The 26,127-nt window shown below is 43.0% G+C and overlaps 1 protein-coding gene across 5 annotated transcripts in view; it reads right to left on the reverse strand.

The window, feature by feature from the left end:
- Positions 1–26,127, reverse strand: part of diaph2 (diaphanous-related formin 2) — a 688,393-nt gene that overhangs the window by 522,453 nt on the left and 139,813 nt on the right. For all 5 annotated transcript variants that reach the window (XM_080415256.1, XM_080415259.1, XM_080415257.1 and 2 more), the window contains one exon: positions 1,902–2,041. In XM_080415256.1, coding sequence (XP_080271382.1) covers positions 1,902–2,041 — 140 coding nt within the window. The remainder of the gene's footprint in view (positions 1–1,901; positions 2,042–26,127) is intronic.

A 26,127-nucleotide genomic window follows, 5' to 3' on the forward strand; every position in this document is an offset into this window, starting at 1 on the left:
AGAGAATGGCTCGTTTTCTGATGTGGAAAACCAGACTTCCTATCTATTAGAGTCTAATGGAAAGGGTACTGTGGGGATGACAGACGCGCGTCCAGCGACTATACACTTGGACTCATTTGGTCAGCCACACCATTGGCTCTGCTCGTTTAACAGGCGATGCTATGGGGCTATTCTTGTTTAACCAAGCCGATCACTCCGGCGAGGTCTTCTGACACACACCATACCCAATTAGATCCCGGATGGCCCAGCAGACACATACTTGCACTGATTGCGTCTATAAAGTCTATGATGTCTGGAGCAACTTTTTAAAAATCCATGACTTTTCAGGAAAAGGCAAAAAATAACCAGTGTTCCAATGGCTCCAAAATGTAGTTATTATTTAGTCCCAAGCTCATGTTAACCCTTTTAAGACCCCCAGAAAAGCAAATATTTGAGTTATAAACGTTTGCTTAAAATATTCAAAGATTTGCACACATTTTCACGATTTAAAGAAAATAGCAGATCTACAAGCTCATAGCGCGGCACTCGGTGCTATGGTGCAATACATATACAAATATATAAGGCAGGGGTCTTCAACAGGGGGTCCGGGACCGCTAGGGGGTCCTCAGAGTTACTACAGGGGGTCCGCCAAATCTTTGTGTGATAGGATTTTTTTTTTTACCTTAACCACTTGAACCCTAGTATCCCTTTTCTGAGGAGAACTTTAGCCAAAAATAGCAGATCTACAAGCCCACAACGCCTCGCGCTGCGAGGCGTTGTGAGCTTGTAGATCGGCTATTTTTGGCAAAGAAGCATAGGTGTAGAGGGGGAAAAAAGCAGACCACGTAAACAAAAAATGTTAAATCTGAAACGCAATCTTATACGATATAGAGGGGGTCCCTGCTTCATCTCTCTCTCAGCTAGGGGGTCCTTGGCCTGAAAACGTTGAAGACCCCAGATATACAGTATAAAAGATTTAAGGTAAATACAAGCAGAGCACTAGTTGACACATCACACTTGGACTCTTTCAGCCTCTTGAAGTGGACTCAGTCCATGACTCAGCTATTTTTCCACACGTCATTTTATGTGAACGCTCCAAAAGAACTCGGACCCCTCTGAAGTGAACCTACGGTTCGCTCCTAGTCTGGAATTGTGGTTCGCTGGACCTGTAACATTGTGAACACAAAGCGCTCCAGGTTCGCTTCACCCTTTGCCATTGTATTTTACCCCTGTAGGCTTGCAGTAGACAGTGCCAACCCTAAACATGAACAAAGGGTGAACGGAAAGCAGAGAGTTTCACCAGGAAGAGAAACGTGAACTCTTTCAAATGAACCGAGTTTGGTCTATGTGACTGTGGACCAGTGGTGGAAAAAGTACTCAAATGTTTTACTTAAGTAAAAGTAATCAATACTGCAATGTAGAAGTACTCTGTTACAAGTAAAAGTCCGGAATTCATTCTTGGGGTAAAAGTACAAAAGTATTGGTATCAAAATGTACTTAAAAGTACCAAAAGTAAAAGTACTAAAATGTTTGAAAATAGCAGATCTACAAGCTCACAACATGTCACATCGCGACGCGTTGAGCTTGTAGATCGGCTATTTTCAAATAGCCTAGGTATAAAATAGGGCTAAAGTGGTTAATGTATGTTTTATAATGTAATAATGTATATCTGCAAAGTAACTAGTAGTAACTAAAGTTTTCAAATAATTGTAGTGGAGTAAAAGTACAATATTTGCCTCTGAGATGTAGTGGAGTAGATGTAAAAGTATTGGAAATTGGAAATACTCAAGTAAAGGACAAATGCCTCAAAATTGTACTTAAGTACAGTACTTAAGTAAATGTACTTAGTTACTTTCCACCACTGCTGTGGACCTGGTGAGTGGAAAACCAGTATAAGCCGCATGGACCAGTTGACTACCGACCTGACGGGGTTACTGGTCAGGGAAACTCTGAGAGACTCCAGGCAGTTTAGCAGCTTGTCCTCTGTGATGCCGGAGCGCAGGTCATGGACATAATCCTGGGATGAAAGTGTGAACTCATGCTTGCTGTTCCTCAGTCCACCCTGCAACACAAAACATGAACAAGAAGGATGATTATCACATTATGCATAAGATTTCTAATCACCATGACGACAGTAATATCTGATAGAAGAAAACCTTGAGGGTGAAAAAAAAAAGGAAAGTAAGATGATTTTGGCACAAAGATAAAGTGTGTGGGCGGGAGTGGGTGGGGGGGTGGCTGATTAACTCATTCCCTGCCAAAAACGTAAAAAACTTAATTATTCCCAATTACCAATACTGCCAAGAACGTAAATTGTTTTTTTATCCAAAGACCAAGGAGATATGATTTTTCGAAGATCTAGACTCCCATCCACTTCCTTGTTAACAAAAAGAACCCAGACAGACCCAAGAACAGAAAGGAAGGTACGTTCCTTTTTCCACATCTACTGTTGGATTATCTAAAAGTAAAATACAGCAAATGTCCATTAATTACACAGAAACAATAGCCTAATGATGACCAATGTTAAGAATATTTATATAGTGTTTGTTCAGTAACAGGGATAGTGAATAGAAGATTGTATCAAATCGGGAGAGATAAATCCACAAAGATCATTTATCTGCTTCAATTTGATAGCATTCCCAGTTCTAATTGTGTCTGCTTATTTTTTTTGTCTCATCACTGTTCATCCTGTATCCTGTATGATAGTCTCTCTACTGATTGCATCAAATTGGTATCCGATCACATTGATGCTTGCATAAAGAGAGCCTGTATATTTGGTGAAATAGTGACATACATACTGCCAAACAAATGCACAATATGCATTTGTTGACACACCAGTCCATAAAGCAGCGGAAATACAGAAGTGCTCTATTCCAAATGAACTTAAGAACTACAGGTACAGATGACTTCATATTATGGTGCACGTGAAAACCGTCAATCTCCAATCTTTTGTCAATATTTTTCATGGTTATTTTATGAGCGACATCGTGAACAGTAAAAGTAATTTGAAATAAATTAATTAAGCCATTCTAATTAGTCATAATAATTTTTTTGTGTCAAGAATGTTTTGAAGATGCAAGTTTTGCTCTCAATAGCGGCAAATATAACATAATATATGTACCAAGGTTACCTATTATACTGACAACATAAAAGCCATTAGTCTAATAAAAGCAAAAAGAGACAAAGCTGTCAAACCACTAATTACTTTGTGTCAAAACTATTTTCCACAGGTTCTGCGAGAGTGAGGAGGGATATATATTTTTTTTAATGTATTATTTCACCACTGGCACACAATGCCAGCTCCAAGTAAGACACATTTGGAATGAATGAGTCATCTTCTGTGCATGTCGTCAAAGAAGCCCAGGTTACAGAGGGGAAAGTATATATATATATATCCCATTAAGACCTGGAACGCATCTGTGTCACTTTTTGATTTGAGCTAAAAAAAAGCATTATTTTACACTTTGGCTATTCAAAAATAGCAGATATACAAGCTCATAGCGCGGCACCGAGTGCCGCGCTATGAGCTTGTAGATCTGCTATTTTTGAAAAATCGTGAAAATGTGTGCAAATCTTTGAATATATATATATTTTTAAAGCGAACATTTTTTACTCAAATCTTTGCTTCCGGGACCCCCTGGAACGAAATATTTTGAGATGGGGGTCCGCGGCCATTTTGGGGGTCCTTGACATGAAAAAGATTGAGCACCACTGACATAGAAACATACGTTTTTTCGGCTTCAGGTCTTAATGGGATATATATGGTACCAAACAAACCTAAGACAGGCTTGCTGCATGCAGAGACACATATCGGATATATGCTGGGATCAGACGAGGAGAAAGTCAAAGTCAGTCTTCGATGTATTCATCCCCGGGACGGTGGTGGGTTCCCCACCAAGCGATCTGTCCTAATAGGCAGTTTGGTAAGTAATAAGCTAGCTCATTTATCGGAAGAGAGAAGAGAAGGCCTGCTGCTCAGCAGCGGCTATCGCAGAGTCAGAGTGAAAAGAATCATTTTGGTTGCTGTTGGCGAAGGGCGGGGGGTGGGGGGGTGGTCTGGGGCAGAGCGGTCTGCCCTCAGGACATTGGTGATATTCATATTGGATAGGTGTGATCCGAGCCCATGCTCCCATTATTTCAATAATGACCGGACACGTTCATGTCATGTCCACTGGCCTCTAAAATCACATTGCCTAACACCTGCAGAGATGAAGCTGTGTGTAGGAGGGGAATGCCTCCAGCACTACCAGTGTCAAGACTGCTTCTTCATTATCATATGAGTATTCTGAGCACATATATAGCCCAGAGGGAGCAAAAGGTAGTTCTTTTTTTTTTTACTATACAGAAGAAAGCATATACCACCAGAAAGGCATATATATAGCGCTGGCGCTGACCATTTGGCGGTGCTGATTACAAGAAGATGTTTTATTTAATCATTTCCGTCCATAATTCAACGTGAGAGCCGTTCTACTGTTCGACTACTCTCTCCAACCTTTCGGGGTGAGGCCGCGCAGCTCAGGGAAGACATTTTGTGACAGTTCGTGCTGAGTGCGCACTTACACTTAATTATCGGCTTTTGTACCGTCTCCGTTCCCCGGCTTGTTCTCTGACTCCTTCGCTCTATCCGTTACAGAAGAAGTGCGGTGCCATTCATCTCTGTCTCTGAAGTAGCGTTGGGGGTGATTTTGAAGGGCAGTGACATGATTGACCCAGCTCTCACCTGGCTGATTGCGGTTATCACGCCACAGGTGAAGAGAGAATCCTTTCTCATTACCGTCAATATTTCTCACCGACCCGTTTCCCTCTCTCAGCTCAAAGCTCGCTTTCATCTCTTGCACCTTTTATGCCCTAGACTTGTGACAGTCTAGGGCTGAACTGCACTGCACTATGACTGGAAATAAAGCTAGATTAGAAGATTAGAACAGGCACACGCGCACTCTTGATCATCAAAGGGAAAATAAAGTGGCTCAGTCGTCTTAGCGTATCTTTTTCCATTTAAACAATGGCGCATAAAGCATTTATACCACAAAGGTTTGTTTCAATCATGGCATATATCCAGCAGTCACAATCTCCCTCGCCTTGTCTTTCTTTTTTTTTACTTCAAGAAAAACAAGAAATAACGCAGTCATTTATATCAGCTTGCACTTGTAGTTTTCTTTCAGTGATCCAGAACAAACGTCCAGACATATGTGCCCGTATTTAAATAAATGTAAACATCCTTATGTGTGGTGAATGGGCTGAATACTTTGCACTGTTTACCCCATCTGAATAGTTTGTGAGCATAATAAATAGCAGAAAAATGTATTGATATCCAAAATAAGAGATTTTTTATTAATTCAACAGTTTCCATACATACATATTTAGTATTATTATTTATGCATGATTGTTTTTGTTTTACTATTTATTGTGTAGCAATAAAAGACAATATATCTAAAACACTGGCTTACAGTTGAATTATTGGAAACTAAAGAAATACGAATCAAATAAATTAAGACAAATACTGACAATGAATGCCTCTGAACATTGGCTTGCAGTTATTGCACACAGCCAAAATGCAATAATAATATTAGGCTTGTCATTCAGGATGGAAAATCGTTCAGTATCAGTTGGATATTAAACCAACATACACAAGACAGAGACAAAAGACAAGCGTTTACAGCTGCCATTAATTAGTGCTGCTGATTGCATATGTGGTCAAATCAGGGTCAAATGCGCACACAGGCTCAACGAGCCATCGTTAACCTGCTAATGTTACATAGTTGGAGCAACACTCTAAAACGTAGAATGCACGTCTGTCTGTTGATCAGCCCTGCGAGCTGACAGAGTACCGTTCCTTCAATAATACAAAAAAATAACACAACTCTCCACATAGGCCAAGCCCATTTCCGTCTGACAAGATTTTTGCGTTTTACTAGCCTACTCCTACAGATTGTGCCCAAAACTCAGCACAGATATTCACATTTCTTTCACATTCTTCTTTGTAAATTGCTTGTACTCCATCATGGCATAGGGTCTATAGGAAACCCAATTAATTCTATACCACAACTGAGTTTTTCATATTGATACGAGTGAACATTTGGGGTAGATCAACATACAGCATGATTTCTACAAGGTAAATTGAAAGCATTTTAAAAACTAGCTTTGTATCAATATACTGATGACTTATGCAATGATTATGACAAATTTGGCATCTCCCTTAGCGACAGGGTGAGAGGCTCAGTCATCCGGGAGAGACTCAGAGTAGAGCTGCTGCTCCTTTGTGTACAAAGGAGGACCCAGAGGATGTGGTTCGGGCATCTAGTAAGGATGCCGCCTGGTTGGTCGCCTCCCCAGGGAGGTTTCCCATGCACGCCCAGCTGGGAAGAGACCACAGGGCAGGCCGAGGACCAGGTGGAGGGGGATTAGAGGTCCAGCCTGGCCTGGGAACGCTTTGGGATCCCCCAGTTAGAGCCTGGCTAATGTGGCCATGGAGAAGTAAGACTGGGATTCTCTGCTGGAACTGCTACAGTGCATCTGCAACCCGACTCTGGATACGGACGGATAATTCAACTTAATCCATTAAGACCTGGAACGCATCTGTGTCACTTTAGATTTCTTTGGCTATTCAAAAATAGCAGATATACAAGCTCATAGCGCGGCACCGAGTGCCGCGCTATGAGCTTGTAGATCTGCTATTTTTGAAAAATCTTGAAAAAAAATGTTTTCGATTTTTTTCAAAAAAATATTAGGATTTAGATTTTTTTAAAGAATTGCCTCAGGTCTAGTGTCAGGGGAAATAATTGTATTCAAGAAATCTATTATTGGAGGCGCTCGGGTGGCGCAGTGGTAAAGTCACTGTCCACCACCACAGAGGTTGTGGGTTCGAATCCACCGTGGTGCAACCGGCTTTGCCGAGCGTCTACACACGAACACGATTGGCCCGTGTTCGGGGGGAGGGAAGCCGGTGCGGGGAGGAGGGTGATATTGGTCATTGCACGTACTCCTATAGAGCGTCGCAGTTCCCGCCCACTTCCTGTTTTTTTTGGTGCCGGAAGAAAAAACTCAATGCATTTTTCCATTGACATTTCCAAAAATATTTATATCTATTAATTTAAGCCTCGAATCAAGCCATCATGACATGACATGAATCATGACCATAAACGTTTGATTCTGTGATTTTTTTTTTGTTGAAAACGGCAAAACAAAGGGTATTTATTAAATATAGTATATCATATAATTAAATATAAAATAAAAAAAAATCACAGAAAAAAACGTTTTATGGTCATGATTCATGTCATCTCGTGATGGCTTGATTCGAGGCTTAAATTAATAGATATAAATATTTTTGGAAATGTCAATGGAAAAATGCATTGAGTTTTTTCTTCCGGCACCAAAAAAAACAGGAAGTGGGCGGGAACTGCGACGCTCTATACGTGCTGGGGACGGCACCTGTCAGCGGGGAGTGTTGGGCGGGAGGAGTGGGACGAAGGCTCTACGTCCTCCCGGTGGGGGCTCCTCACTGGCAGGTGAGTCATAACGACTAAATTGGGGGGGGGGGGGGGGAGGGGTAAAAAATGATTGGCTACTCAAAAATTTTAAAAAAATCTATTATTGGTCCTGTAAAACCCAGCTCACATGATGCAAGATTCAGTTTTTGTTCACAATAGGACAAGAAATCCTTTGTCCAGTTTATACAATATATGGCCGTCACAGCCTGAGCTCAAATTTAGGACAATTTGCCCTAAAATAGCAGCGTTCATGTGGTTAACCCTTTAAGACCTGAGGCGATTCTTTAAAAAAAATCTAAATCCTAACAGTTTTTGGAAAAAAATCTAAACATTTTTTTTTTCACGATTTTTCAAAAATAGCAGATCTACAAGTTCATAGCGCGGCACTCGGTGCCGCGCTATGAGCTTGTATATCTGCTATTTTTGAATAGCCAAAGACATCTAAAGTGACACAGATGCGTTCCAGGTATTAATGGGTTAAAGGTCTTGCATGCAACCAAATAGGATACAACGCAGTTCCAAGATCTTTTTGACACGTGATTTCCTGCACAATACGTTCTGTATAGGCAGAGAGGGGGGGGCGGGGCGGTGCGCGGAAATAAAACGTGCATACGGTATTTTTTTTTAAATCATTTGTTTTGCTTCTCTGCGATTCCCATCAGATGCACCGCTATGTCCAGAAAAGCCGGCGCTCTGGTTTCACTGTGTGTGTGTGTGTGTGTGCTCTGACCTTTACCTCTGGAAACCAAAGACACTGACCATAATCTTCTGCTTAATGACCCCAGTCTAAATCAATGGGATCCTATGGGATGATATCAACATTACACCACCGCCGCAGCAGCAGCAGCGAAACACCAATCACGGCGGGCCGTGGGTACCTGCTGGCTATTGGCTAATAGTGTTTTTCCTCCTCGGACACAAAGAACTAGCCAACAGAGAAAAATGTTGAAAAAGACACCCCAGAGCGAGAGAGAGAGAGAGAGAGAGAGAGAGAGAGAGAGAGAGAGAGAGAGAGAGGCGGGGAGGGGATTCGAAGTAATAGAGAAAAGAGAGAGGAGCAAAGGGTTGAGAGGGAAAAAGCGGAAGGAAGAGAGGGAGAGCGAAAGAGAGGAGAGGGAAAAAAAGACGTGTGAAAGGGAAGAGATAGTAAAGCGAAACGGGACAAATAGGGAGGGAGAGAGAGAGAGAGAGAGAGAGAGAGAGAGAGAGAGAGAGAGAGAGAGAGAGAGAGAGAGAGAGAGAGAGAGAGACAGAGAGCGCGACAGGGGACACGGCAGAGGACAGACGCAGCCTTTTGACCGCGGCTGAGAGCCTCATCTCCTGCCCGCTTATTGAATCCCCCTATTTGTCGATAACAGTATTTCCTGCCAAAGAAAATAGTGCTGGGAGCAATTACTTCAGCGAGGCCTGTCAATTTCATTTTGGGGCGTTAGCCCTTTAAGACCGGCAACGCATCCGTGTGTCATTTTTTTTTCTTTCTTTTGGCTATTAGAAAATAGCAGATCTACATTGTAGATGATCTGCTGTTTTTTGAAAAATTATTATTATATTATTTTGTGCAAATCTTTGAATATATATTATTTAAAGCGAACATATGTACGTATAACTCTGGGGGGGGGGGGGGTCCCTGGAACAAAATATTTTGAGATGGGGGTCCATGGCCAAATACAAAAGTTTGAGAACCACTGATTATAGGTTATTTATACGTTTAAAACAAAAACAAAAAACTGTTAGGATTTAGAAGACATTTTGTAGGATCCCCTCTGAAGCAAAATCATTTTCACGATTCTTAAAAAAAAATTGCAGATCTACAAGCTCGTAGCGCGGCACTCGGTGCCGCGCTACGAGCTTGTAGATCTGCAATTTTTTTAATGGCCCAAAGAAATATTAAAATGACACAGATGCATGTGCCCGGTCTTAATGGGTTAGGGGAGACCTTCTCTCCCTCTCTCTCTCTCTCCTTCTCTTGCTCTCTCTTGCCCTGGGAGAGAGTGAGGGAGGTGCGCTGCCTGCTGCGGGGAGGAGGAGGACAGGGCAACGGAGAGGAGACGCTGCCATGCCAAGGCAGGGGGGGCTGCACCTCCAACATGTCATCTCCACCTGTAATGAGCCTATAACAAGCTGGCAGCTTCCTGCACGGTGTTGCCCCGGCGCGGTTTGGGGCCGGCGGCGCGCGTGCATCACGTGCGTGTGCATGCGCTGCTCTGGCAGACTGATAGATACATTATTCAGTTTTCTTTGTCAGCTTACTGGAGGGGGGGTGGGGGGAGGGGGGGGGACACACCATAGAGGCATGGTGGCGACATTGTCTGGGAGAGGCTGGAGAAAAAGGTGTGGGAGATGGCGGATTGTCTCCGGCTTCCTTTCTAGCCCAGCCCACCCTCTCTCCAGTGTTGATTTCGTCGACTTAGAACTATGACGAAAAATGTTCGTCGACTACCTTTTTTTCACTGACGGAAACTAAATAAAAACTAAATAAAAAACTACGCTGCGATGACTAAAACTAAGACTAAATATATTGACACTTTCGTCAACAAATAAAAACTAGACTAAACTGTTCCAGTGGAGAAGAGATCCAGTAGAACTAAGGCATTTTATGTTTGGTTGCCGCTCGGGTGTTGCGCTCTGAAAATAGCAGATCTACAAGCTCACAACGTGTTGCGCTGCGACACGTTGTGAGCTTGTAGATCGTCTATTTTCAACATGCAACCAAGTGTAAAATCAGCCATTACGACGCCATCAAGGCACCGCCAAAATACATTTTAGTCGACTAAATCAACTGTAGATTTGATCGACTAAAATCTGATGACTAAAACTAGACAAAAACGACAACATTTCAGGTGACTAGAATATGACTAAAACTAAACAGAATTTTATTCAAAAGACTCTGACTAAAACTAAATCAAAATGTGCTGTCAAAATCAACACTGCCTCTCTAACTCACTTTATCTATCTTTCCTCTCTCTCTCTGCGCGGCTGTCTTTCGCAAAGCCAGGCAAACAAATAAATGATCTTTGAACCCGTGTTTACCCAGAGTCTCTCGCAGTGCTATGGCTGGAGGAGATCAGTACAACGCGTGGCTGTGATTCACACCAGCGTGAGATCGGCCTTCTCAGATGGTAGCCTTGAACTCGGCATCATTTGCCTCATTAAGTACCCTCGCTATGCCGATGATATAGTGTGCGTAAGTGGGTGTGTTTGTGCGTGCTTGTGTGTGTCTGTTTATGTGAGGCATGTACGTGCAACACATGTCTGTTTTTCTAGTCTAAAAAAAAAGAGTGTCACTTTTCCCTTCACCCGTTCTTAATGGCATAATTAATGACAAACACTATGGCGGGTTTAAAATGCTTTTCCAAAGGCAGTATCACGACGTTCTTGACCCTGGAAAGGTGACTGTGAAACTGTGATGCACCTTTTAATTACCAGGGATCGTCGCTCACTCAGAACCAGTTCTTTGTCAGTGAAGTGCAGTCAAAGTACAATCATGGATATAAACACAAATACACAGAGGGGTCCACAACAACACTTTTCAACAGTCAACTAATTAAAAAGTTACATGTCTGCAAGACAGTCACTCTGATTAGATTCGGGCCGATGGCCAATTTTCTTATTTTTCATTTATAGTTCAAGCTCAGGTCTGACTCGGGCTCATTTAACTTTCATTGTGCCCATATACACACAGGCCATGGCTTGTTCAAGGATAATAAAACAATAAAAAACCCTTTTTGTGCAAGTCATTTATTTCTTAGAATCTTTACAGGCAGTGTTGCCATGTCTACTTATTATAAGCGACGTTGGGCTTGTTTTTCGGTAAAGTCGCTTGTAAATATTGGTGGTTGCGGGGTTGTTTCTAAAGTGTAGTTGCTTATTTGGGCTTGCTTCCTAATGTTGTTAAAAATCTGTGGTTCTTCTTCCTTCTTCTGTGAGACACTCACTATGGGATACAGCGCCCCCTGGCGATGCACAGAGCTACAGACGTATGCTCATGCGACCATAATTGGTCGAGAGAGGCTTTCGGGGGTGAAAAAGGAATGGGTGTTGTGAAACATTTGCCACTCACAAAAGATATAAAATGTAACTTTAGTTTTTTTGAAAAAGTTACCTACAGTAGTATTACTTTAAGCTTCGGGTAAAGCTGACATTTTGAAAGCGTTTTGATTTGATTTCCACTACAAACGATGGATGTGATCGATGATGACACTGCTGTACTGCAAATGTACACGGTTCAACAGATTCGATTTTCTAGATTTTTTTTTAGTTGAAACGTTGGTGAAGAGCTCTTTGAAACATTGTTCTTCACATCAAAGAAAGGTATACTGTATGTTTTTACCCATTTGCTGCTGGATCACGTAGCTTGGCTGTATTCTCTACAGTATGCTTATGCTTCTCTGTAACGGACAGACTACCTAACGCATAGTTACGTGTGTGTGTGTGTGTGTGTGTGTGTGTGTGTGTGTGTGTGTGTGTGTGTGTGTGTGTGTGTGTCTGTGTGTTTGCGTAGAGAGAACCAGAAGTGATTTGGTGTCCCTCTGAGGTCGGGCTCGGGCTGAAACATTGCATACTTAATAATACCTGGAACATGTGTGTGGGCCGGGGGCCAGGCGAGAGGAGAGAAAACAAGTTATGACAGTCATATTATACCAGGTTGTGGCGGTTGAAAGTGCTCATGTGGCCTATAGTTGCTTCTTTTGGGCTTGTTTTCCTAGACCTGGTTGCTTATTTCTCTCACTAAACATGGCAACGTTGAAAGGAATGAGGAACAGCGCCACAGTTCATAGAGATACATAGGGTTAGGTCGTCTTTAGATCCCATATTCTGAGAGGACATTGATCCCTCATTGGCTGAAGGACCAGCCAATGAGGAAAAAGTGACGCACAAGTCAGGACTAGCGAGTGCAGATGTAGACCAGGTTTTGCAACCTGGTAAAAAGTTGTCAATTTAGGGCCAGATAGGGCTTAAAAACCATGGGCCAGGGCCGGGCTAAAAAGCTTTAGTTTTTGGCCTGTGCAGGACTTCAAGTTCAAGTACCAACAGCCTACAGGATAGAACAAGTTTGTATGTAGAGTGAATTCAAATACAGTTAATCAAAGAAAGAGTTTGTGGTCCCCCCCCCCCCCCACCCGCCTCTGGCATGCTGAAAACCCAAACACTTTGACAAAGTAATGTAATGTCTACTAATGAAAACATTACTTGTCCAGATTATTATTTATTTTATGTCGTAAATAAAGCAATGCCGGATGGAGGCTAGCAGGCGGTGACTCATTAACCATTATTCAGTCACTTGAGATGACTAACAACACACTCACTTATTCACTGTGTACAGCACTTGCGGGTGTGAGTGTGAGTGTGAGTGTGTGAGTGTGTGTGTGTGTGTGTGTGTGTGTGTGTGTGTGTGTGTGTGTGTCTGTGGTGTACAGAGGGGGTTTGGGGTCGCAATTAATTGCAAGATGGAGGAAGGACTGCATGCACGTACACACACACACACACACACACACACACGCTAAATGTTCAGTAGTGCCGCCGCGATGCTTCTGACAGAACAGAAGGCTCACAAAGGAGGAGCGGAGGAGCTGATACCCAAGTGAAAGGCCGGCAACGTGCTCAGAGCGCGTAATGGCTATAACATGATTGTTCAACGCAAGTAATGAATCCAATCATATTAAGGTTTCCCTCATGAAATAATATCTAAAGGAAAGATGAAGAAGAAGAAGAAGAAGGAGGAGAAAAAAAAGAAAGTTGGGGAATAATGAAAATTCTAATTACTTCTGCTTTGTGTGTGATTAATGAAAATTACCAGAGCACCCCACTGATCTTTGGGAAAATAATACAGATACAATCTTAGCAATTAGTGCACATCAACGCAGTATGATAACCACAGTATAAGTTAATTTCCTTCTCATTAGGAGCCGTCTGATTGGCTCGGGTGGGAGGTCACCGCAAGGGTCACAGGACAGTGCGCGACAATGTACGGGTACAGTATGCACAAAAAGTCACATGCACACATGTTTGTACATGTACTGTACTTGTGAGGACGTCGACATTTTAGGACGGTGGTTTTATCAATGCCATTTCCACACATTTTATTTGCCAATTTTAACCCTACCGCCGAAAATAGCCGATCTGCAATGTGTCACAACTGTGACACGTTGTGAGCTGGTAGATCTGCTGTTTTTTGGTGCCTGACAACACCAGTGCGCAATAAATAAATAAGGCATAACTCCAACCCCAACCCATAAACCTAACCTCTAAATGTCTAACACCAACCACAATCTGAATATTTTACAAAAATAACTAAAATAACTAAAAACGGTTTCAACTACAAAACCTTATTTTTTTCTTGTGAGGACCACAACGTCCATTTCTCAAATTCTACTATGCTTGTGGGGACATTTGGCTCTCACGAGTATAGTTATACAACACACACACACACACGTTTTCTATGCCTATATTCTATATGATCTACATTTTGGCATGTGACCACAGCCGTGCCTCTAAAAGGTCAGATGGAACACGGATCAGTTGGCTGGACAAAGGGAGTTTTTTTTCTCCAATCGCCCTACTTAAAGGACAGGTCCTTGCTGCCGGCAGATAAGGTGTTTCATCTTGCCATGAGTGCAGGGTTCCTGGCACAGTGGGGGGGGGCTTCCAACAGGCCAACTCACCATGCTTTCTCTCTCTCTCTCTTCCCATGTCATTGTCTCAATTTTCTCATTCTCTATCCATGTCCAGGGTTGGATTTGCCTGAGGCGGGGGGGGGGGGAGGATGGCTCCATGCCTCTGCCCTCCGGCCATTCATTTTTATCGCCAGTAGGGGCTAATATGTTTCTCATCCCTGCTTCTCTGGTCAGACTGAATTAAATACATGCATGCAATGCGTCTGATAATATCACAATTTGACAATTTAATTAAAAAATGTAGGTTAACCGCATTAACTCCGGCATGCCTATTTTTGGGCACATTTGTCACAACTTGTCAAATGGCTGATCCACGAGCTCAAAACGCATCGCGAGGGGTTGTGATCTTGTAGATCAGTTATTTTTTAGCTGTTTGTCATACAAAGAAGTATATCGTCTCTGTCGGGTGAAAATCTCACATGTCCAAAACTAACTTTTCAGGATTCAAATAAAAACATAGCTAAAGTAGCAGATCTACAAGCTCAAAACGCGTCGCTTCGCGCCGCCTTTCGAGCTTGTAGATCTGCTACTTTTGATACTTTTGTGTGACGCTGTAGTATGATTAAGCAGGGTTTTAATTTACGAAAAAACTCGAAAAAACTGCCCGACAGTGACGATATAGGTCTTACAAGTACTGTAACTGGTTAATTGTCCTGCACTGTGTTGTTTTTTTATATTTTTTCAAAATGGAACCCAGTCCACGTCTATCTATTTCCAGAGGGAAGAGTTTGCTGTGTGTGTTGGCAGGGAATAAAGGATGTTTGTGACTTTGTATACGACATGATGCTATGGAGCCTGAACCACTACACAACCTGCTGACTCCGACACAATTAAAACATTCTCTCAATAATCCGTCACGGGAGCCGGTGTCCACACTAGACAGGTTGACCACAGCAGAGGAAAGTAATGACAAAACTACACAATGGTCTGGTGGTGGTGGGGGGGGGGGGGTGACGGTGGTGGGGTTGGGGGTGACGGGTTTGTTCTGAGAATTGCTTGAAAACAAAACCGCATTTTTCAATTTGTAAGAAACATAGGCTGCTGGACTGTGGCCAGGTCACCTGTACGAGTGTGTGCATGTGTGTGTGTGTGTGTGTGTGTGTGTGTGCGTGCGTGCGTGCATGTGTGTGTGTGTGTGTGTGTGTGTGTGTGTGTGTGCGCACGTGCATGCGTGTGCGTGTGTGGTGTACGAACCCTTCTTGAGCAGAAAGGAACTTTGTGAAATTGCAATATTCACCAGTTTTAATAAACGCAGAGAACAAAATAAAATGACCCACACGCACAATAGGAACAATTTATCCTAAGCAACGTTTCGGTCCCATAGACCCTCTTCAGGCATCACAGGGATGCCTGAAGAGGGTCTATGTGACCGAAACGTTGCTTAGGTATTGCGTTTGGTCCCTGCCTACGCACCCGTCTCTGAGCTGATCAGGTGTGCATAAGACTTTGTTACCAGTTTCAATAAAAAAACATATGCTACACTAGAACCAGCAAAATAATTGTGTTATGGCAAAAAGAGAAGAAGACAGAGCGAGAAAAACTGTGTGTGTGTGTGTGTGTGTGTGTGTGTGTGTGTGTGTGTGTGTGTGTGTGTGTGTGTGTGTGTGTGTGTGTGTGTGTGTGTGTGTGTGTGTGTGTGTGTGTGTGTGCACACGCGCGCACACATAGGCACATTGTTGCATTGTTGAAAGGTCACATTTGAAAAGCCACAGGGCAGCTCAACCAAGGGCGTGAATAGATACTGTCAACTTTTTGTATTCCAGTTTATTTATTCATAACATGAATTTATACAGTGATATGTTGGGATGACAGGGAGGCCATGTTCAAATAAATGGGTTTTAAACATTCAAAACAAAGCAGCAACGGTAGAAAAGTCACATTTCTTTGTGTGGACATGCTAGTGGCCATACAGCACTGCACAGAGATACCAGTTTAGGGCTTCAACTATTATTCTATCAATTACTTTGATGATCAATCGAATAATCAAGAATTGCATCGCTTGGATAATAAGTTTTAAAATGTTATATTTCAACGAATCAACAAGAAATTATACTCTTACAACGGCATCAAGCTAAAAAATAGCTTATCTACAAGCTCACAACGCATCGCATGGTGCCGTGTTGTGAGCTTGTAGATCTGCTATTTTCCGTTTTTCGCTCTGCCTTTTTAACCGGTCATGCGGTTTTTGGTTTTCTGGCCAGAGAAAGGAAAAATAAACTTGGAAAACACTAATAATTTGACTCTTTATGTACCTAAAAGAACACCTTGAACCCTTTACAGCTTAGCTGTAAAGGGTTTGTCTAAGGGTCCTTTTATCACTCCCCTTAGACAGGGCAAATAAAGGCTGGGTACATAAATATACACAGCAGGCCCGCCACACAAGCGTGCCAGAGGGGTCCCTGGCTGGCCTGGGTCTTTTCGTTCCGTTTAGTTTGTTCCGATGTGTAAAGGCGGTTACACACCGGCGAATATGCGAATATACGCAAAATTCGGACGCTTTTTTCGCTCCGCGAAACTGGTGTGGAAGCTTGCATTGACTTTATAAGGTTTTTAAAAAAAACGTATTATTCGCATGAAAAAAATCGCCCCGGTGTGTAAGGACCTTAAGACTTGCAGCTTCATTGATACTTCTATTCTAGCTTCTATTGTGACAATTAATTTAAATAGTAAATAATAATAATAATACCTTTTCTGCTAATAGTTATCTTGTTGCCTTTATTGTTCTGTATGTTTAACTGTTATGTTAAATCACGACCGAAATAAATAAACTAACTAATTTTAACTCACTCTGTTGCAAATTAGTTTAGGTTTTATGTAAAGCTTTATGAAAATATCAAAAACTCCAAAAATATTTGCTTATAATTATAATTGTCATAGAGATGACACTAACAGTATTGAAACACTTTCTTTCTTTTTATCTGAAGCTTGCTCCTGTCTAATTTCCCACTAGACAATCACTGGAGCGATTAATCTCAGCAGCATTAATCTAATTGTTAGCGTGTGATCCCGTACCAAAGCACGATGCACCTGTCAATGTGTGTGTCCCATACGTAAGTGTTCATTGAAGGAGATTTTATAATTATAATTTATTTGAACATGGACCTCCCTGTCATCCCAACGTATCACGGTATGAATTACTTTTATGAATAAACAAAATGGGATAAAAAAGGTTGACAGTATCTATTCAAGCCCTTGGTTGAGCTGCCCCGTGGCTTTTCAAATGTGACCTTTCAACAATGCAACAATGTGCCTGTGTGTACTGTACGTACGCACGTGTGCAAACACGCACTCAGTTTTTCTCGCTCTGTCTTGTTAAATCAAAGAATAGGAATAACAGAATGATATAACATATTGCTTAACTAGAACAAACAAAATCCCACATGAAATTAAATTTGCCCAGTCATCAAACAGTATTAAAAAGCTGTTGAAAAATTGGCTGATGAGCAAGTTAGAATAGAGTCAGGGGCCCCCTGGTTGGTCTGCATTGGACCCTGTTGCTATGGTTGGTAGTGGGTCTCTTGCTCATTGGTTTTATGACTGTCTATGTTGTTGAATGCTATTATTACAATGATTGTAATTTAGTTAAATTAGAATAACAAATGTGTTATCAGTTAGATACTATGATGCTATTATTTATGTTGGGACCGCAACGGAATTAAGTCTTTCGATTTGTTGTGCCATCCTGATAACTCTACTGTACTATGCACCTCTGTGAATTGTGTCATGAATTTATAAAAAAAAATCAAATCAAAATAACTATATGAAAATGATTTGTCCCCTCACCATTTTCAAGTGCCCCCTCAGTCATTACATCCCGGCACAGAGCCTGATAAACACACTGAACACACGTGAACATCAACCACTATGACCAATACTGGCTTTTTTACAAATCATTCATAATGGATAGTGTCTGGGACATGGTGTACACTGTACACAGTTGAATAGTCATTAGGCTTTTAGAAAAAACAGCAAAGAACAGCTGCAGCCTGCTCTGATGGAGGTCACAAAACTAAACTAGACCATGTTCATAAAAGAGGAAGAGCTTACTGGTCCTCCCATCTAGAAGCTCACAATGTGTCACATTGCGACCCGTTGCGTGTGTATAAAATAGGGCTTAAGTGATTCAAACCCAGGAAAAGACAACACTTACTGCATGCCATATCACAATATTGCGATCCAAAATCCCAGACAATATCTAGTCTCGTATCACAATATTGATATAATATCAATATATTGCCCAGCCCTAGGCGACATGTTGGCAAGACACTGAACAAATCAACCGACAACAATGTTGTGAAAAAAAAAAAAGGGTTTTCAAAGAAGTACTGCTTTACTCCCAAATGGTGTGGACTGCAGACTTGCAAAGAAAAGAATTCCAAGGCACTATGTTTCTTTGATGAAAATATATATAGGCTTTATTTTAAGCAAGGTTTTGGTCATAATTTGTTTTTCTTTTCTTTGTCTTTTCTTTGCAAGTCTGCAGTCCACCACCATTTGGGAGTTAAGCCGCACTTATTTGAAAACTTTTTTTGTTCATATGTTACTAACTGTATCACCAAAGAGCACCTACAGTATCTATCAGAGCCACTGACTGATTCCTGCAGCGCTTCTTTTTTCTCTTTTTAAACTGTTCAAGGACAACGATGTTGGTGGCGGTGGCGGTGACAACATTGCTGGTCGTCTGCTGTTGAAACGCTTGCTTCAAAGTGAACCAGTTTGTGACGCTTCCACCTTGACCCTTTCTCTACCTGACAACAAGGACGGCCGTGTTTACCTCTCTGGAAGTGGCTCGCACCCCACCCCTCTCATTTAGACATATGGACCTTTTACCTGACCCTAAGCCAGCCAGTTCAGGCTTTTTTGGTGAAAACACACACACACACACACACACACACACACACACACACACACACACACACACACACACACACACACACACACACACACACACACACACACACACACACACACACACACACACACCTCACAGTAATACCAAGCAGCACCTCTACCCCCTGGTCTAACACGCACAATTTCCAGCTTATACTATACTTGTGGGGAAATTTGGCCCTTACAAGTAATACAAGTGTGTGTGTGTGTGTGCACCAGTGGGGAAAAAGTACTCAAATGTTTTACTTAAGTAAAAGTATCAATACTGCAATGTAGAAGTACTATGTTACAAGTAAAAGTCCGGAATTAAAAAGTTACTTGAGTAAAAGTACAAAAGTATTAGTATAAAAATGTACTTATATTACCAAAAGTAAAAGTACTAAAATGTTTGAAAAATAGCAGATCTACAAGCTCACAACGTGTCGCGATGCGACGCGTTGTGAGCTTGTAGATCGGCTATTTTCAAATAGCCTATGTATAAAACAGGGCTAAAGTGGTTAATGTATGTTTTAGAATGTAATAATTTATATCTGCAAAGTAACTAGTAACTAAAGTTTTCAAATAATTGTAGTGGAGTAAAAGCGCAATATTTGCCTCTGAGATGTAGTGGAGTAGAAGTAAAAGTATTGGAAATTGAAAATACTCAAGTAAAGTACAAATACCTCAACATTGTACTTGAGTACAGTACGTGAGTAAATGTACTTAGTTACTTTCCACCACTGCTTACAAGTAATACAAGTGTGTGTGCACACGCACGCACGCACGCACACACACACACAGGTCACACTGGCTGTGGCCCAGACATAGACAGGCAGCCCAATAGTCAGCGTCAGCAAGCAAGACTCCCTGGCTTACTTTCCTCCCACTGAGAGTTGACCTGCAACACAGCATCATCAATGATGTCTCTAATAGTATCTGAAAGACCTTCAGCCGTGATACACCATACTGCCATGCTGCTTATCAAAATGGACCCTTCAGCAGGATTTCAGTCATTCATTTAAAAAAAGAGAAAAAAGCCCTGCTAAGCTACATCCAACCGGCCCAAAGCGGTTTGAACTGAAGTTGGAGCAAAACTAAAGTTAGATCAAATGAAGCGTCGTAATTACAAAGCTAACAAAGTGCATTCTGGCCTCTGGTCTCGTAGCGCGGCACTCGGCACTTTTTTAGCTCAAATCTAAAAGTGACACAGATGCGTTCCACACAGATGCGTTCCATCTGTGTCACGTTTTTTTTTTTTTTTTTGTGTTTCAAATTTGACCCAAAGACCAAGGAGATATGATTGTTTAAAGATCTAGACTCCCATCCACTTCCTTGTTAACTTAAAACTTAAAAATTCTGTATCTCGGCTCCTGAGTACTTTTTTTTTTCGATGAAAAATCTCTGGCAGTGGGCAAACGCGGCCAGCAATAATTGTGGCAGTGAATGAGTTAATGTAACAACAGTGGAAATGACAAAAAAACTGATTATTACTGTACAATATATGTAAGAGCATGTTGTAGTAGTAGTACAGCATTTTATTACTTGGTGTTCAATCCCCGGCTGGGTCATACTGTACCAAAGACTATAAAAATGGGACCCCAATGCCTCCCTGCTTGGCACTCAGCATCAAGGGTTGGATCGGGGTAAGTCCCTGTGACATACTATAGCATCATGTCCAGGGGGTGTACTTGTACAACAAGCCGCCTCACGCTACATAAACAGGCTCCTACCCTATGGGCCACATGGGTCGGCAAGGCTTACTTACTTACTTTATTACGTACTACTTGTATTAGTAATATATTTAATGCCACAGTTCCCTTAAGTCATTGCCCTTTTTTGGGGGAGGGGACGGGGTTGGGGTGTAATACCTTTTTTTCTGAGGGCCCACACATAATAGTCAGCTACTTACAGTGATGTTGAACACGGCTACGCGAAGAAAAAAAAGAAAGAAGGATGATCTAATTTCATAGAAATAAGAACATAAATGGCAGCCTATACCTCAACAGGCACAGCAGGAAATCCAGGCTCAATTTCTTGGGTTTTTAAACAGATGTTCCCGGTTGCGTCGGAGGATCGCGGGTTTAGCAAGCCCAGCCGTTAAGCCGGTAAAGTCACTGTGGATCTCATTTAGGTTTCCACCATGCCCTATTGATTTCCTTATCTACTGTATGATCGAGGAGTGTCTACAGTAGATATGAGGATAAAGGAGTGTTAGGTCCAGAACAGCCCACATTTCCCAACAGTATATAAAAGCCAGAATTAAACCCATATATGTTTTAGGTGCTTCTTGATTACAATATCCCAGAATTCTACCAGTCATGTTATTTTAGAAAAAGATATAGAAAGATATCATCTACTTTATTTTATATTGTAATCAGCACCTTTAACTTATACAGTAAGTACACCGGCATGCATGTTGTAGTGTCTTTTGTGTGCGCGCATACAACACACAAAACTCCAAAACATTCCTCCAAGCCGTTCTCCCACTGCTTTGCAGGACTCACGTCTGCAGAGAATTTCAATGACACCCCAATAAAGACAGGGAGCAGATGTCAGCTACTGTAGCTCGCTGAAAAGTCAGGTAGAAGAGAGCTCTGAAAGCAGCGAGAGGGAGAGGAAAACTGCACAGCGTCCTGGCAAAACAACGCATTTCTTTAAGGACACGCTATGCTAAGGTAAGCTACTGTAAAGCTAACCTAATGAAAGACCCAATGCGGCATCGAACATGTCAAGAATCTCTTTGGGGAGAGAAAGAAACCTGGAGGAGAAAGGTACGAGGTATGTGAGTCCGTCGATGCTATAAGTGACACAGACAGAGAGTGGACACAATGGACAGATGTCTTTTGTGTACAGAAGGAGCCGACGGCGCGACCGAGATCATTAAGGAGACGTACAGTATGGATTTTTTTTCTCTCCCTCCCCTTCCAAACCAACTCCACTTAATAACGAGCTCTCACACCGACTTTCAAGGTAACACACTCCATTCCAACAGCTCAACAATCAATTCAAGGTCAGCCGGGTTGCTCGATATGGGCCCCAAAGTTCCTCAAGAGCACAAAGACACGGAGCGTTCAATATGTAAAAGGACAGGGTGCGGAGGGAGAATAAAGAAGAAAAAGAAAGAAGGATGATCTAATTTCATAGAAATAAGAACATATAAATGGCAGCATATACCTCAACAGGCACATTAGCTAGTCCAGGCTCAATTTCTTGGGGTTTTAAACAGATGTTCCCAGTGTTCCCCCCGTCGGAGGAGGAGGAGTGGGTTAGCAAGCCAGCCGTTAAGCAGGTAAAGTCACTGTGGATCTCATTTAGGTTTCCACCATGGTCTCTGCTGCATTGATTGCATTGTGAGAGCTTAATGAACTCTCTGTACTCGGCTACGCTCAGCCCTGGGACCTTCGGGTGTGAAGCCAAGGGCTCCAACTAGAAACTAAAAAAAGTTTGGGGAAAAAAAGGGCAACAAAGGAGGCGAGGAGAACACTTGTGCGTGTGCGCGTGCACTCGTGCACACGCTGCAATGCTGAATAACTTACTTATCGGTGCTGCTGAGGCTGCTGTCTGATGTTGTGCATTCTTCTCCTGTTCGCCTACTGCCACCTTGCCTGGTTGACCCCGAATGTGTAAAGGACTAAAGGACTAACCCGGATAATATATACACACACGCGCACGCGTCTGGTCCGGGTTACTGTGTCTGCTCTATTCTTCACCCACACAGCACCCCTGAGTTGTAAGATAAACAAGACTTCAATCACCATAACCATTTAAGCCCTATATATACACTTTGTACACACAGTGAATAACAAAACAAAATAGTGTGGATGTGCATGACTGACCAATATCATGTTGGGTTATTCTACTGTTATTAACACATTGTGTGCCAAAAACGGTCCGGACCGTTTTTGAGAATCCAAACGAGGAGTTCCCAAAACGGTCCGGACCGTTTTTGACACAAAATTTTTTTTATACGTGGGGCCCACGCATAGAGTTAAAAATAATAGAGAGGGCACCAGAAATCTCCTCCCATCCACTTGCATTGAGTTGCTCACCCAGCGCAAGGGCTCAATTGAACCCTTCTTCCGGGTTGGAAATTTGGTGGGCGCGGCCTATTTGGGGCTCCGAACGCGTCACTTCTGTGACACGTTTTGCGTCACAGTGACGCGTTTTGCGTCACAGAAGCGCGCAGCCCCGTGCGCAAGCTCGTGCGCATGCTCGTGAGTCGAGCCCATTGGTCGAAACCGTTTTCGCGTTCATGTGTTGAGGCCCCAGGCCTGCACGCGCCTGCACTACCATGAATGGCCACCATGTCCATTTGGCTTCAATGAAACCACTGGGTTCTGGGGGCTTGGGCCCACGTGGGGCGCTCTAACGAAACTTTGGGATCATCCAAGGAGTTTCTGAGAAGGAGAGGCCGGATGTGGATCCGTGTCAAAAATCCTTCCGGTCGGCCTTTCCAATGTTAGCTCCTTGACTAAAAGCTTAATATCTCCATTTATTTTTAACGTGGTGGAAGCGAGCCGCTTTCGATCGGCGATCACTCTGCAATGGAGGATCGCGTTAGAAATATTATTGTTCCAGGCGTTAGTCGGGACCCTCCGCCGTCTCGCACGCACGCTTTGTTTACATGCACTTCCGCGTCGGGGCTTCTACAGCACGAAACCTATCAACGTAAGTGGATGGAAGAAATGCTGGCACTCAACGTCTAATTTTTTAATAAACCTCTGGCACCCAATGTGTTAACAGCGATTAATCGACACTAGACCCTACCCGTGGGGGGATATGCGCACATGATCTGGCAACCCGGGAGCCAGCGAACACACACAAACGCTAATAAACAGCTGACATTTGGTGAAATCGGAAAAACGGGCTTCGCTGTTCCGTGCACATGGTAATGGTCAATGGCTGTGTGTGCAAATGCAGATCAATTGCTCCAGCCACTGAGGAGAACCGGGCAGAAGAGATTTCGGCCTCCACCACCCTCACACAGAGGTTTGTAGAATTATAGTAGGATATACATTACATCTTACATTACAATCTGAGATTGACTGCATGCAGTATATCTGTATCTCTGTCGCATGGAAACCTCATATGTCCAAAACTGTTACTTTTCAAGGATTCAAATTCAAAACTTTTGATGCTTTTGTGTGACGCCGTAGTATGATCAAGTAGGGTGTTAATTTACGAAAAAACACAAAAAGTTAGAACATGGAGATAGGTGGTTTCTGCCCGACAACAACCATATGTCTTCAAGAAACATGACATGCACTCACTACACACTCTAGTACATTTGAGGAGTGCAGGGTCAACGCCCGGAGTGGTCAGCAGGGCAGATGTAATACGGACAATGATCCATATGCCAAGCTCACAGCAGCATGGATACCACCTGGAATCCACGACTCTATCATAGTGTCAGATCTAAAAACCAGAAGACCCGCCCCCCCCCCTCTAACCCCGACAGCAGACTGCAGGCTGGGATGGAGACCAGGCAGCCTCATACCTCAGCCAGGAGATTAATGTGAAGGAAAGGGAGGCAATGAGGGAAACGGAAAAGAAAAATGTGTATAATGACGGAGGACAAAAAGTGGGCTCAGGTAAACATGATTTGGCGGGGACATTAATGATGTCCAGTCTCTGTGGATAGGGGAGCTGTTGTTGGGGGACAAGCATGATTTATGACAATGGCAACTCCTGGGAGACTGCTGATGAGTCTCGCCAAGAGCAGAGACTGGCTGGTGCAATGTGTGTGTGTGTGTGTGTGTGTGTGTGTGTGTGTGTGTGTGTGTGTGTGTGTGTGTGTGTGTGTGAGAGAGAGGGTGTGTGAGAGAGAGGGTTACTGACCCTTAGCTTGGACAGGATTGCAAATGGAACTAGACACTAGCCTGGAGTCTATGCCTGACTGAGCCTGAGCAGGTAATGGCGCGCACGTGCACGCACACACACACACACACACGCACACACACAAATAATTTCCTGAAATCAAACCAGTCAGTAAAACACTGGACTTGGTTATCATTTCCATGACGGTCAGCTTTGATCTCTCTCTCTCTCTCTCTCTCTCTCTCTCTGGCGTCTGTATTGGGGCTTTATCATCTCTAATAACGCCACATGCCTTTCCTCTCCGCTTAGCCCCCCCCCCCCCCATTAGCTAGATATACAGGATTTCAAATTGGTGCTATATAGCCATCAGAGCAAAAACACAATCTGTGAAATATCTCCCAATAAAAAAGCCATCCTCAGAGATGATCTAGTCATCACACACAGCATAGATAAAAGATAAGGGTGAGGTCTGTAAGCACATTCAGTGACTGTGTGTGTGGGTGTGTGTGTGTGTGTGTGTGTGTGTGTGTGTGTGTGTGTGTGTGTGTGTGTGTGTGTGTGTGTGTAAGGGAGACAGAGAGAGAGAGAGAGGAGAGAGAGAAAGTGAGAGCACTCATTTATCTGTATGCTTTCTACCAATGATGGCTGTGTCTCACTTGAAAGGGCTCTTCCCCCCTGCTAATCAAGTCTTATTGGATGCATTCAGCACAGAGATCTGGGGGAAACAAAAGCTGTTTCTTCTAATATCCGCACCATTACTTCGCCTCCATCGAGGGGTCGCGGTCCATTCGATAGTGCTAGGAATACCTATTCATCAAGGCGTGCGTTGCCCATGCCCCGCCTAATAACAGATGGAGAGATCTTTAACTGCCCATAAACGAAAGGCTCCCAACTTGAGAGAAAGCACTTGCATCAGCAGAGCGGCAGCTAAGCGAACTCTCTCCCAGGTCGGGCTTGACTAGTCCAACAAAGCAAGATTAATTTGCCTGAATGGAGGCTGACGCCCCGGCCGTGGCAGATTGCCTGGCTGACACCCGAGGTGCGGCAGTGCCTTCTTTGGACCAGGTACGCTGAAGGGAAGGAGGGAGAAGTACAGTGGAAAAACGACTATAGCTTTATGATGAAGGAGAGAACCGGATGCTCTCTGCCTATAAGTGTGTGAACCCACCACTCCTGGAGCGGGGTGCAAGTGTAGTTAGTGCCCAGGATGGGCGGGTTAGATTGGATAGATAGGAGAGACACACATGGATAGAACCATATGGTAGCTAAAATACATTGACACACATAATGTAGAATAAATA

Source organism: Gymnoscopelus braueri, assembly GCF_963280865.1.
Source record: "Gymnoscopelus braueri genome assembly, chromosome: 20".
Taxonomy (NCBI): domain Eukaryota; kingdom Metazoa; phylum Chordata; class Actinopteri; order Myctophiformes; family Myctophidae; genus Gymnoscopelus; species Gymnoscopelus braueri.